The sequence below is a fragment of the Larus michahellis genome, chromosome 8 (assembly GCF_964199755.1).
Source record: "Larus michahellis chromosome 8, bLarMic1.1, whole genome shotgun sequence".
NCBI classification, from domain to species: domain Eukaryota; kingdom Metazoa; phylum Chordata; class Aves; order Charadriiformes; family Laridae; genus Larus; species Larus michahellis.
Window position 1 is genome coordinate 28,549,817 of NC_133903.1, and position 12,664 is coordinate 28,562,480.

Below are 12,664 nucleotides of genomic sequence, written 5' to 3' on the forward strand. Positions count from 1 at the left end.
CATGCTCCGAGTGGCAGAAGCGGCACCGCCTCCTCCGGCACCTCCCGGCGGCGCAGGACGCCTTAGAAAGCCAAAAAGCCTCGCGGCGAGCTTCGGGACGAAGCTCTAGGGGCTCCTGTATAGATTTCAACCGCTTTCACACCTCAAACAGCAACTACAGCCTCACTTAACATGGCGCAAAGCGTTTTCCTACCGGAAACGGAAGTGCCCGCAGGCCCGCTGCGTACTCTCTGGGAAACTACATTTCCCGTGACCTCGCGGGGCGCACCCCTCCCCCCGCTCGCGCGTGCGGCGTGGTGGCGGCTGCGCCGTGGGGCGCGTGGCCGTCGGTGGCGGCCCGGCCGGAAGGCGCAGCGGTGCCCTGGCCTGCCTCCAAGATGGCGGCCGTGCTGCAGCAGCTCCTGGAGCGGGCCGAGCTCTCCAAGCTGCCCAAGCCGGTGCAGGGGAAGCTGGAGCGCTTCCTGGCCGACCAGCAGAGTGAGATCGACGGGCTCCGAGCCAGGCATGAGCGCTTCAAGGTGGACAGTGGTGAGTCTGGGGAGGGGGGAAGCCGGGAGGACGGGAACGGAGGCGAGGGGCAGCGGGGACGGGGCAGGCCCCGGGGTGCTCCGTGCGGAGGGGGCTGCGCTGCCCAAGGGTTGAGCGGTATCTGCTCGTCCCGGTGCCCGGGCAGGGGCGGCGGGCTGGCAGGGTTCGTGTAGGCTGGGGTCGGGTTGGGTCCCCCCCCCCGCCTCCGATGCGCTTTTAGCGAGGAGCAGTGCCGCGGTCCCCTTCAGGAGCCAGGGAGGTGGGGCTGGGCCTGACGCGTCCGTGTTGTCTTCGAAACGCTTTCAGGGGGTGAGCTGGGGCCTGTGCGGGGGATATGTGCGCCCCCCGCCTGGGAAGGGGCCCTGAGGCGGGGCTGTGTCCGTTGGCTGGGAAGGGGCCCTTCGGGTGAGATGTGATAGGGTATTTTCTCTCGCTTTCCCTTGGCAAGAGGAGTCTGGTTTTTTGTGGTTTTTTTGTTGGTTTTTTTTTTTACTTTTTTTGTTCTTTTGCAAAGGACTATTCAGGGTTAAAACTGCATTCAAAATGGGCTTAAAAACCGGTTTTTAATTAGATTTTTAACAAGCCTTTCAGTCTGCTTTGATCCTTGCATGGAAGAGAAATAGTGTTTTGTTTACCCAGCTTTCAAATAGTCTTAGGTTTATATGTTTTCTGTTAAATTCCACGTTGAAGACAATAATGTTTCCGTAAAGTGCCCCTGATAAAATCATAGAATGGTTTGGGTTGGAAGGGACCTTAAAGCCCACCCAGTGCCACCCTCTGCCCTGGGGGCAGGGACACCTCCCACCAGACCAGGCTGCTCAAAGCCCCGTCCAACCTGGCCTTGAACACCTCCAGGGATGGGGCAGACACAGCGTCTCTGGGCAGCCTGGGCCAGGGGCTCACCACCCTCACAGGAAAGAATTTCTTCCTAATATCTCATCTAAATCTACCTTTTTTTTCATATTGGTTTGGAGGTTACTTGATCATAGAAAAATAATACCAGTAGCGAACTGGAGTAAAAATGATAAAAGAGCGTAGATAAGTGTAAGCATTTGTCAGAGTTTTGAATATGAGTTGGTTTATCGGATAGGTAACATACTTTATTTCCACCTTTCCTTCAACCTTTCTTTCTCTTTTGTGATAAGAATCTTGCCAAGGTGAATTCATAAAGTGTAGTGTGAATTAGGGTAACCCCCAGATTTAGCAGGTTAGTCTCTTTCAGGTCCCTTCTTCTCATGTGGGTGGAAGGGGCAGCGTTATTTGAAATTCTAAGATATGGTAGGAACCGTAAGATAAATAAAAATTCCTTAGTACTTCCTTAGGAGCTTGCTGTGCCTGAGAGTGAGATTAGTTCTGCTTTTACTAAGTATTTTACAGTTAAGCTCTGTGACACAGTTACTGTTTCAGATAACCAAAATGTAGATGTAATTATTTTTGTCAGTGCTGTGGGGTATGCAGGATAAAGCACAAGAGTTTTCATTTTAAGAAGAGTTCACTACAAATTTTCTAAATCAAATCTCTTTATACCTAGGGTTATATGGATTTTATTGCATGTGTATAGAAATGTGCTACAGGTAAAAGAAGCTTTAAGTTGATGTAGCTGAGACCACACTCTATAATTCTGCTGATAGAACATTCTACCTACATCAAAAATGTTAAAGATTAGGCTGTTATTTTATGGATCATTTCTGGAAACGTATCCCTTTCCATGCAATAAAATATTTTAAACAGTGTTAATTCAATGTGGAAATGCATCTTCAGAAAGACTTTTTTTCTTCAAGTTCTAGTGTAGTCTTAATATTTTTAGATATTTTCTTTATAGGTACCATTATTTAATGCAGATGTCCATTAATAGAAGTCCTTGGTACAGGTGAGAAAGAAAAAGAAATGTTTATTAAGTGAAATTGAGATAACATTGTTATTTTGCAGAACAACAGTACTTTGAAGTAGAAAAGCGTCTGGCTCAAAGTCAGGAGAGACTTGTAAATGAGACACAAGAATGTCAAACTCTCCGTGAGGAGCTTAAAAGACTTCGTAAGTATAACTGCACGTTCTTAAGATTGGACAGGATATTCATTCTTCAGCACAATGTTATGCTCAAATACTTTAAGTTTTAAATAGAGTTTGAAAATCCATCCATCAACTACATCTGTTATTTCCAGAAGTAGAGAGATGTTTTGCTTTTGCATCCAAGTCTGCTTTTTTTTAAATGGAATTTTTGTTCTAATGGAAAAGAAGAAGTTGCTTTCTGACTTTTTAAATAATAGTAATGTAGTGGGTTACCTATTGATCTTCACAATAAATGCCTCTGCTCTAAGGATTGCATTAGTTTGCCACAGTACTACCTAGTTCATCCATAGTGAAGTCTTGAATTCTTCTCTTTCTCTTTTTTTTTTTTTCTTTTTTCTTCATGTTGTTAAGGGAAACTTAGGCTTAATTGCATTTGGAGAGTGAATTCTGTCATTATGTTATGATGGAGATACCTCACTAGGCTTTCTTTTTATCCAACAGATGAACAGTTGAAGTCACTGAATGAGAAAAATAAAGAACTCGAAGCTGCTCAGGATCGTAATGCAGCCATTCAGGTACTGGAAGAACTTGACTATGAGTTGAAAAACTTTGGTTCAGTTGTGTCATTGCAGCAATCAAGTTCCAAACTGGACTGTATCGATATCAGTACAAATATGTGCTGATGTACATATTTGCATATCTGTATGGGTGTGCGTACAGGAAAATTGTGTGGGTTTTTTAAGGAAATGCTGGTCTTCTAGAAAACTGAATTACAGGTGAACGTATGTCAGAGCAGATGCTTTTATTTCAGTTTGGATAGGTTGTTTCATTTTAGCTGAAACCTTTTCTGAAGTGACTTTAAGGCGAACCTCAAAAATTGAACAAAGGTGTAAAGAGGAATTCTAGTTTTCCCCCATCTTTTCACATACAGAGGCACAGTTTTCCTTGCATTATACTCAAAAATTATGGGGTTGTGGGATGAGCCACTTCAGCTGACCAGTGAGCAGAACACTAATTTTGGAGTGGGAAGCAAAAATATTATTATTAGACTGTTTTATCCACAGTGAGAAAATGGATGTGATTATTTCCCAGAGGGACTTACCTGGGCCTAAATGGTTTGATTTGACATCTTAAAAGACAGAGGCAGTACTGTAGCCTGTTGACTTTTATCTGATTTTGATTTTTTGCATGTGTTCATTCTTTGGTTACTCTCTTACGTCCTTTATTTAAGCAAATAAAACTGTTTCAATGAAGTCTTAACTATCAAAGCTGTCTTCCAAAGGGTACTAAAATCAGATGCATTCTTGAACGGTTCCCATTCTTTGTTTTGGATTTCTTTTAGGTTGTTAGTTCATTTCGTCATGTCTAAGTTCAACAGTTTTCATTCTGATCTTCATTCAAATACAGGTAGAACCAGAGGGAGTCTTCTGTCAGTCTGTACCTCTCTCTGCCAATTGAAAAACAAAGGCATGAAAACTGCCCATTCAGTATGCCAGTCTTGAAAGCTGCATGATAATTCTCTCATCTTTGCTCTCTAATCTTATGTGATAATGGCGTTTCACATTTATGCACAAAGGGCCAGCTAGACATTAGTTACCAGAATGATTTATGGGGAAAAAAACCATTAGTTGAAGCGTGTTGGCTGTTAGGCATTGGAAGAAAGAGGTAGAATAACCTGCATTTATTTGAATTATATATCCTAACGTGATAGAAAAAATGAAAGCAGCCATGCTTTCATACTATGTAGTTTAGACTGATTCGGCTGCCCACTCTAAAAGCATCTTATCCCAGTTTTCAGTCAGTATAGTTGACTGGGGTGACTTACTGTTGTTTAGCATGCTTCTCTGTGATAGTAAGTGTAAATAGTGACTATAGAAAGCTGATCACATTTCTTCATTGCTTTTTTGCATTTTTTTTCAGAGCCATTTAAGTAGAGAAAAAGAAGAACTGGAAGCTGAAAAGAGAGATTTGGTTCGAACAAGTGAAAGACGATCTCAAGAAGTTGAGCATTTAAATGGTATAGCCAAGAACATAATAACAAAATACTTCACATGATCTTGCTAAATAAAAGACCTGCTTGAACAATCGGACTGGCATGGAGGATCCAGTTTGTATAGGCAGCACCAAATAATGGATTAGCAGGAAACAGTATTTAGAGAAGAGGGAGCAAGGCAGGAAATTACATGCTAATTGCAGAAAAAACACAGCAGTTTGATGCTTGGTTTTGTAGATGTAAAATCATACATTATACAAGATCTTATTGCACAATATACAATTATATACTTTATATCTTTTCTGTTCTCATTCTTTACAATTTAATTAAGCTCAGTAATTAAAACTGTTGGTTCTACAATTAGCTTTTCTTAACACTGGTTTCCCTCTTCCAGAGGATGTTAAACGCTTAAATGAAAAGCTTACAGAAGCAAACACAGAAAAGGTGAAGCTTCAGTTAAAGTTGGATGAACTTCAAACATCAGATGTTTCCGTGAAGGTGAGTAGTGCTTTATGTGCATCGTATGTGTTAATGTTCTAATAAGTAGTTGTTAATGTGTGATGTAATCATAATTTTGTCATTTTTTACTTTGAAAGTAGGTCAAGTGTACTCCTGTTATTTATATCAAATTATATTATTATAAAATTGATGGCAGTGACCGGAAGGGAGACAGACTTTTTTAGAAGGCAAGGGGGCATCCAGTTGGGCAAGCATGTTGAAGCCTCCTTGGTGGTGGTGGTGGTGGTGGTGGCAGGGGTGGCTGCTTCTGCTTACTAGGAAGAAGGACTCCAGATCCATAAAGTCAGGTAGAAAGGAGAAAAATAATTACTTGTGAGCCTGCACCATTTCTCTGTGGGCTGAAGAAAGTGCATAAAGAACTGAAAGACAGGAGGAAAGGAAAAAAGAGGGGGGAAAAATTTGATAACTTATTTCTTTTAAGTAGATATTAATCTAGTTAATGTTCCTGGCTAACATAAACTTTGAGAAGCTAACTCAAGTTTCAAGAAGTTCTTTGTAGTTTGAGAGTAGTAAGTTAGTTTTACCAATGTAATAAAGAACACTGCCACTCATTTGGTGCTACTTACCAAATCATGGTAAGTTTTTGTTACTCCTACTCTGATCATAGAACTTTGATTAGCTGGCTGCTTTAATTTCTGTGTAACCAGTACAATTACACTATGCAATTTTCTTTTTAGTACCGTGAGAAAAGGTTGGAGCAAGAAAAAGAACTGCTACAGAATCAAAACACGTGGCTGAACACTGAGTTGAAAGCCAAAACAGATGAACTTCTACATACTGCCAGGGAGAAGGGCAATGAAATCTTGGAGCTTAAGTGTAATCTAGAGAACAAGAAGGAGGAGGTAGTGTAATAGCTGAGTGCTTTTGCCATTTCTTATAAATCATATTTCCTGATTTACTGTATTGAACAAAGCCAAGTACTTTATTAACTGTTTTGGAGTAAAAATTTTTTTAAAAGTAGATTTTGCAGTTAATAGGGAGATGTTCTTTTAACTTCTGGTATTTAAGGAATATGTATAGTTACCATTATCGAAAATAGAAAAGTCAAAGATTTTAGTTCTAAGCTAGAAATTTTGGAGTCGCTGGTAACAAAAGTGTATAATGGTATTAAAATGTATGGGAATACAATTCTTAATAAGGGGAGGGGGCAGAAGAATCTGGCTTAATATTGTTTGCAGAGTGGTGTGATGGTATTTTTGTTTTCTAGCAAAATACATGGCAGAATCAGCGGCAGCATTTTGAAAATATTCAGCTTCGGTCAGCTTCTGTTTGGGTACCTGAGCAGTTTCTTTAACTGCAGCAATTGGTCGGGTTTTCTGTGGCACTTAGCAGCACTGAGGCTCAGGGGTTTATGTGGTTATACATAATTGGAGCAGTCTGGGGACCCTCACTTTTTCATTTAGCTGAATGGGTGGGAGCAAAGACTGTTAGAAAATGTAACCATTTATGCTCTTTCTGGAACTTTTTTTTAAAGTGAAAAACATTGAGACGGGCATTTTCCAAAATCAAGTGGGTTGGAAAGACAAATTTATACATGATGTTCTCATTTATTCTTTGAACAGGTTTCCAGAATGGAGGAACAGGTAAACAGCTTAAAACAGTCGAATGAAAATCTCCAGAAGCATGTGGAAGACCTTTTGAATAAACTGAAGGAGGTAAGAGAACTTTGTACAAGTGTACATGTAACAGCATTACAGTTGCATTACAGTTAAAAAAACAAAATGTATGAACTAGAAATAGTGGAATGCTTCCCCACTCTGTCTCTTCTTTAATTTCCTAGGCAAAAGAACAGCAAGCTGGCATGGAAGAGAGATTCCACAATGAACTGAATGCCCACATAAAATTATCCAACTTGTATAAGGTGAGTTTAGTGATTCTGTTATAAGCATATATTAGTATTACTTGGGGCTGAATCTTAGCCTTAAATGTAATGCACATCAGGTTTTTTGGGTTTTTTTCCCCACAAAGTATGGGATGTGGGAAAGACTAACTTCATTGCAAAACATGGTGAAACATCCAAAACGTTGTTTTCTTTGTTGCTGTCTTGGGCAGCATTTGAAATCTTACATTGCTTGGATCGTTTTGTAGATTAAGCAAAACAGGAGTTAAAATAGTAATTTTATGCTTGCTGTTTTGAGGCTTCATATTGTATGAATGTGGTTATGTCTTACAACATATTGGGAGGTAAAAGTTCATATGTAAAATGGGACTATGCAAGAGATTTTTCTGCACTTGGTTAGTAGAATTCATTTCAAATAACACTGCAAGCATTTGTGATCTGATTAAGACACAGCTAAATGTCATCTCTTGTGTCAAGTAAGTACCATCTAAACAAATATTTTTGTTTGGTAAGCTCAAAGACTGAAAAATACCCTGTAGCGTATTGACTAAGACAAAGTCAGCTGAAGGGGACAACTGATTACTCTTTAGTTTATGCGTATTAGATTCACAGGTTAATGAGTTCTGCTTCCTGAGTTTTCTTGCATAGATACCGACATAGAATTACGTCGGGTAGAATGCTTGATTTCTACATTAATATTTTGTCTGATTAGATGTAAACTGATGTGCCTTCATTGAACCGCAAGTCAATAGGTAGCTTTTCAGGAGTGTAATGCATTACCATTAACCTTTTAATTTGCTTTTGTTTGTTTTGTTTTTTTTTATTTCATTCATGCTTTTATTATAGAATCAGTGGTTTGAAGAGGTTTAAAGGTTTGTCTTCTGCTTAATGCAGGGTTTGCTATATACTTCTAACTGTTGACGTATTTGTCTTACTCAAGACTAAAAGCATGGAAATTGAGTGCCCTCCCACGGGAGCCTATTTTGAGGCTTCCCTGTTTAGCAAAAGTTGAATCAACTTTATTTCAGTTATCTCTAATTGCCTTGCAGAATTGCTGAAGTATTGTACAGTCTTGCGCTTGTGAGATCTCTAACTGGAAGCGAAGAAACATAAACCGTTTATAGCAGATTCCCTAAAAATATCAATTTTTTTAGAATTATTAGAATTGAGTACTCAAAATTTCTCCAAATTTTCTTTAGTGAAGAGAAGGAACAAAGCCAGCACCAGCTATAAAGCAGCTAAAGGGCATACGTTTTATTTGGATTTGTCATATGAGATCAGTGTCTGACGCTTCTTACTCTCAGATGGGCAGTTTGCATCAAAGTGAGACGTCATCCAAGTGGAAGGAGAATTGTCCAGTTTAGGTGTATCTTTTAGCGTTTTATTAAAAACCAGCATGTTCATGATTTTTGGTCAGTTTCCTACAAAAAAATAATTGCTATTATTACATAATGAAAGGTTATATAAAATGCTTTTATTTAGAGTGCTGCTGATGACTCGGAGGCGAAGAGCAATGAGCTGACAGGAGCGGTAGAAGAGCTGCACAAGCTCCTGAAGGAGGCAGGTGAAGGTAAGCGGTGAGCAAGAAACAGCAAATGCAACAGCACAGTTACGCTCCATTGTATGTTGACACATTGAAAAATAGGTATTGAGCGTTTATGAAAGGAACTTCATTAGGCTTTTGGGATGGTGGAGACATCAGTCACTTTGTAACAAAAGTTTTATGTGACTAGTTGAATTTACTTGTGGGGAGTGTGTGGGAGAACTTTCTTCAAATATACCTGGAAATTTTACTTTGCATCTTGATAAGAGGATCTAATTTTGCAAGTTACGTCTTCATTTTAGTTTCTCATTTTAGATTCCTTTTCACTGGTAAAAGGACACTTCATATTTTAGCCCTCTTCTAAGCAAAGGTGATAGGCAGCAGTTCATGCTTCCTTCATGCTACTGAGTTTTCTTATCAGTATGAACTTCTGCAGATCAGATAAAGTAAAATTTAAGGTACATATGCAAATTTTGGTCTTTTTAAAAAGAAAAAAAATCAAACCAACCACAACAAACTACTTGTCTGATTTAATTTTAGCTAATAAAGCAACCCAGGAGCATTTGGCTGAGGTGGAAAAGTCAAAAGCTGTAATGGAAAAAGAACTGAGAGAGAAGATCAGTAAGCTGGAAAAGGAGCTGGAGAATGCTAATGATTTACTGTCGGCTACAAAGCGTAAAGGTAGGGGTAACGTTGGGAACTAAAATACATAAAGCCTTAGGCTTTCTATCCTAAGTAGTCTTGCATGAAAATACTATGCTGAATTTCTATAGGAAGTAAGTACATTAATTGTAATTCTTAATTCATCTTTGGTCAGTTCTAGTCATGAATTTTAGAAGCTTTTTTGTGTACATATGTATGCAAATATACTTTATATATCTATGTATATATAAAGTATATTTTTTCCCCACTAGAAAATGCATTTCTGTCAAAATGGTTTTTGAAGTTCTTTTGTTAATGTGACTTACCTCATGAAAGACAAGAGAGACAAAACATTTCCTTAAGGCTGAATCATCATGCTTTTAATGCTTTTCTGGAGAGGCGAGTGGGGTTGATAAACTATTCTTATTTTCCTCTTAAAAAAAAAAAAAAGCAATGGAAAACAAACCTCTGTCCTTAAATTTCTATTTAACATTAAATCTTGCTCAATATTCAGTGTTCTAGTTCTGTCATTTTTTTTGTTGAGAAGAAGAGTCTGTTTCCTACATACAGCTAATTTCTAAAGGGAAGAGAGAGCACATCGGGAAGGAACAGAGACATGAAGTGTATCTGCTGTCTCTATGTCTTAATTTAATGAAAGTAAACAAGTGCTTTGCCACTGTAAACCTCCTGCAGTTTGCCAAGAAATCTACTATTTCAATTCAGAAATGATCTAAATTTAAAGAGTCTAATAGCAAAAGCTTTTCAGCATTTCAAATTACACTAATCAGAGACTTGGTAACGTATGACGTGCAATATTGTATATAATACCGGTCACTTGCATGTGTATATGGATTACGTAAATTACAGAAAACTCTTAAACCAGTAACTTTAAGGACTTAAAATACTAATTTAAAATGCAGTCGTTATAAAGCACTAAAGTGTGTGAAGACACTATATTAATAAAGAATATTTAGGATGGGAATTATTGCAGCTTTTTAATGGTAATTGGTGGGGTTATGTCTCCAGGAGCCATACTGTCTGAGGAGGAGCTGGCAGCTATGTCTCCCACTGCTGCAGCAGTAGCTAAAGTAGTCAAGCCTGGGATGAAATTAACCGAGGTAAGTGAGAAGAAACTCTGAAATTTCAAGGCCCTTGAAATGCCAACAGAAATACGTTGATAATATAAGGGTGAAGACTTGATTCACTGTTTGGATGGGGTGTAATGCTTGATTGAAGTTGATGAAATCTTCATGCATTTGAGATAGACTTTACCAGTGAAGTTACTAGGATTTTTTTTTTTCAACATACCTTACCGTTTTTCTTTATTCAGTGAAAACATTTGTAGGGTCTTTTTGTTCTTTTTCTGAAATACATTTTTTTTTTTTGCGCACATAAACTTACTTTCTGTATGCATTTTTGGTGGGGGTGTTTTTTTTTTTTTTGGCTTATTTACATAAATTTTTAATCTGTACTGATGCGCATTTGTCTTGTACTTGCAGAAAAAAATTAACATAATGTTAGATCATACATCTTCTAGGTTTTGGGGTTTTTTTGCACTTCTATTTATGCAATTGTAATTTTCATGTTGTTTGTTGTTGGTCATTCTGTTCACCCATTAAATTACTTCCATGCTTGCCACTTTCTTTTGCAATACTAGTTTTATATTTCTGTTGTCTTAAACTTGCAGAAGATTTGTCCATTTTACGTAGACTTCTTTTATTACATACAGTGGCACTATAAACGTTTGACATTTTTAAACTAATAGGGATAACTGCTTTGCCATGGTCTGAGTACTAAAACCATTTTTTTTTTATAAAAGCTCAACCTGTTTCTCTGAATTAATTGGTTTAGAGTTTTATGAAATTGTACTGCCTTAAGGTATGAATTATGTGGTTCTTTGATACATCTTGACAGACGTATGAAAAAAAACAACAAAAAACCTTTTCTTGCAGCTGTACAATGCATATGTAGAAACTCAGGATCAGTTGCTTTTGGAAAAGCTGGAGAATAAGAGGATCAATAAATATTTGGATGAAATAGTGCAGGAAGTAGAAGCCAAAGCACCAATCCTAAAACGTCAGCGTGAAGAATTTGAACGTTCCCAAAAAGCTGTTGCTAGTCTGTCTGCAAAGCTTGAACAAGCTATGAAGGTCAGTATAAAATAAAAGAGCATGTAAAATTATGGGAAAAAACCAGATTTTTAATTCCTTAAGCCTAACGACTGTTAGTAAATGTATAAAATGGATCTTTTAGTCGACTTCTATTGTGGGAAAATATCTGTTGAACTTTCTAGCTTGTGCTTTATCGGACTGTGCACAGTATTTTACAGAAACAACATTTTTCAGAGTTTTTTTATACAAATTGGACTTCAGTGCCTACTTCCCATTTTATTTTATTATGTATTATTTTAATACATACACTAATATAGCATGAAAGAGTGTGTCTTTTGATTCATAAGTATGTGGAATTTAACCTTTGCAGTGTAACTTCAAAGAAGTAAAGCATAGTTGATTCACAAGGCATATCTCTCTAAATTATATTATCTGTCTGGAAAGAAACGTGTCTTGAGTTTAATTGCTATGTGCTTCTTAATGCTTGTATGCTTGCAGGAAATCCAGCGATTGCAGGAGGATGCTGATAAAGCCAATAAGCATGCCTCTCTGCTTGAAAGAGAAAACCAGAGACTGGAAATACAAGTAAAAGACCTTTCACAGCAGGTAGAACAAATGTTGCTATGGTTAAATGTGCTATTTGCAATTTATTTATTAATATGGTGCTGTATTGCTCAAGTTTACTTGAACATTGTGTTCAGCCACAGTCGTGTAGACTTTGATTGTCATAAAAGCCTTAGTGATGTTAAAAGCTTCTTAGGACAATGTGATATTTACATTTCTGCTTACAAAATTAAAATAAGTTTAACTGGATAGGAGTGGTGCGCTGTAGTGTAGTATTGTTAAACATCTAACATGGAAAACTTGTATATATGTAACTTCTGTATTTATTTGATTGGAATGTCCTGAGATCTATTTGCAGAAGTGAACACAGAATATCTGTTTCCGATTTTTATGTGGTTTCCTTTTTTCAAACTGTTTTTTCTATAATGTAATTATCTTGCAAGGAGGATTTATTGGTTGCAATGGTTTGTATGTTGTAGGAAAAATTTTACTTAATTTCCAAGTACTTTATTTCTAGTATATTGTTTTTCGGAACCAGCTTTTGAATCTGTTTGCAAGACTTACGGTAGAGCGTTGTCTTTCAGATTCGTGTGCTTTTAATGGAACTTGAAGAAGCTAGAGGCAATCATGTGATTCGCGATGAAGAAGTGAGCTCCGCTGACATCAGTAGCTCTTCTGAAGTGATCTCTCAACATCTAGTCTCTTACAGAAATATTGAAGAACTTCAGCAGCAGAATCAACGTCTCTTGGTGGCTCTTCGTGAGCTGGGAGAGGCTAGAGAAAAAGAGGAGCAAGAAACAACGTCATCTAAGTAAATTATCTGTTCCTTCTAGCAAACTGTTTATACTAACTAGTAACAGGGATTTGTTCAGACTCTCTTCAGTTTTTTGGCTTCTGATTGTTAGCAATTGTGT

At 38.0% G+C, this 12,664-nt stretch overlaps 1 protein-coding gene across 2 annotated transcripts in view; it reads left to right on the forward strand.

The window, feature by feature from the left end:
- The first annotated feature begins 299 nt into the window (after nt 1–299).
- Nucleotides 300–12,664, forward strand: part of TPR (translocated promoter region, nuclear basket protein) — a 42,445-nt gene continuing 30,080 nt past the window's right edge. For both annotated transcript variants that reach the window (XM_074598759.1, XM_074598760.1), the window contains exons 1-14: nt 300–528; nt 2,458–2,562; nt 3,040–3,113; nt 4,459–4,555; nt 4,926–5,029; nt 5,728–5,892; nt 6,613–6,705; nt 6,831–6,911; nt 8,373–8,460; nt 8,974–9,114; nt 10,102–10,193; nt 11,028–11,225; nt 11,685–11,792; nt 12,335–12,561. In XM_074598759.1, the coding sequence (XP_074454860.1) occupies nt 378–528; nt 2,458–2,562; nt 3,040–3,113; nt 4,459–4,555; nt 4,926–5,029; nt 5,728–5,892; nt 6,613–6,705; nt 6,831–6,911; nt 8,373–8,460; nt 8,974–9,114; nt 10,102–10,193; nt 11,028–11,225; nt 11,685–11,792; nt 12,335–12,561 (1,724 nt within the window). In that variant the 5' untranslated portion in view covers nt 300–377. The remainder of the gene's footprint in view (nt 529–2,457; nt 2,563–3,039; nt 3,114–4,458; nt 4,556–4,925; nt 5,030–5,727; nt 5,893–6,612; nt 6,706–6,830; nt 6,912–8,372; nt 8,461–8,973; nt 9,115–10,101; nt 10,194–11,027; nt 11,226–11,684; nt 11,793–12,334; nt 12,562–12,664) is intronic.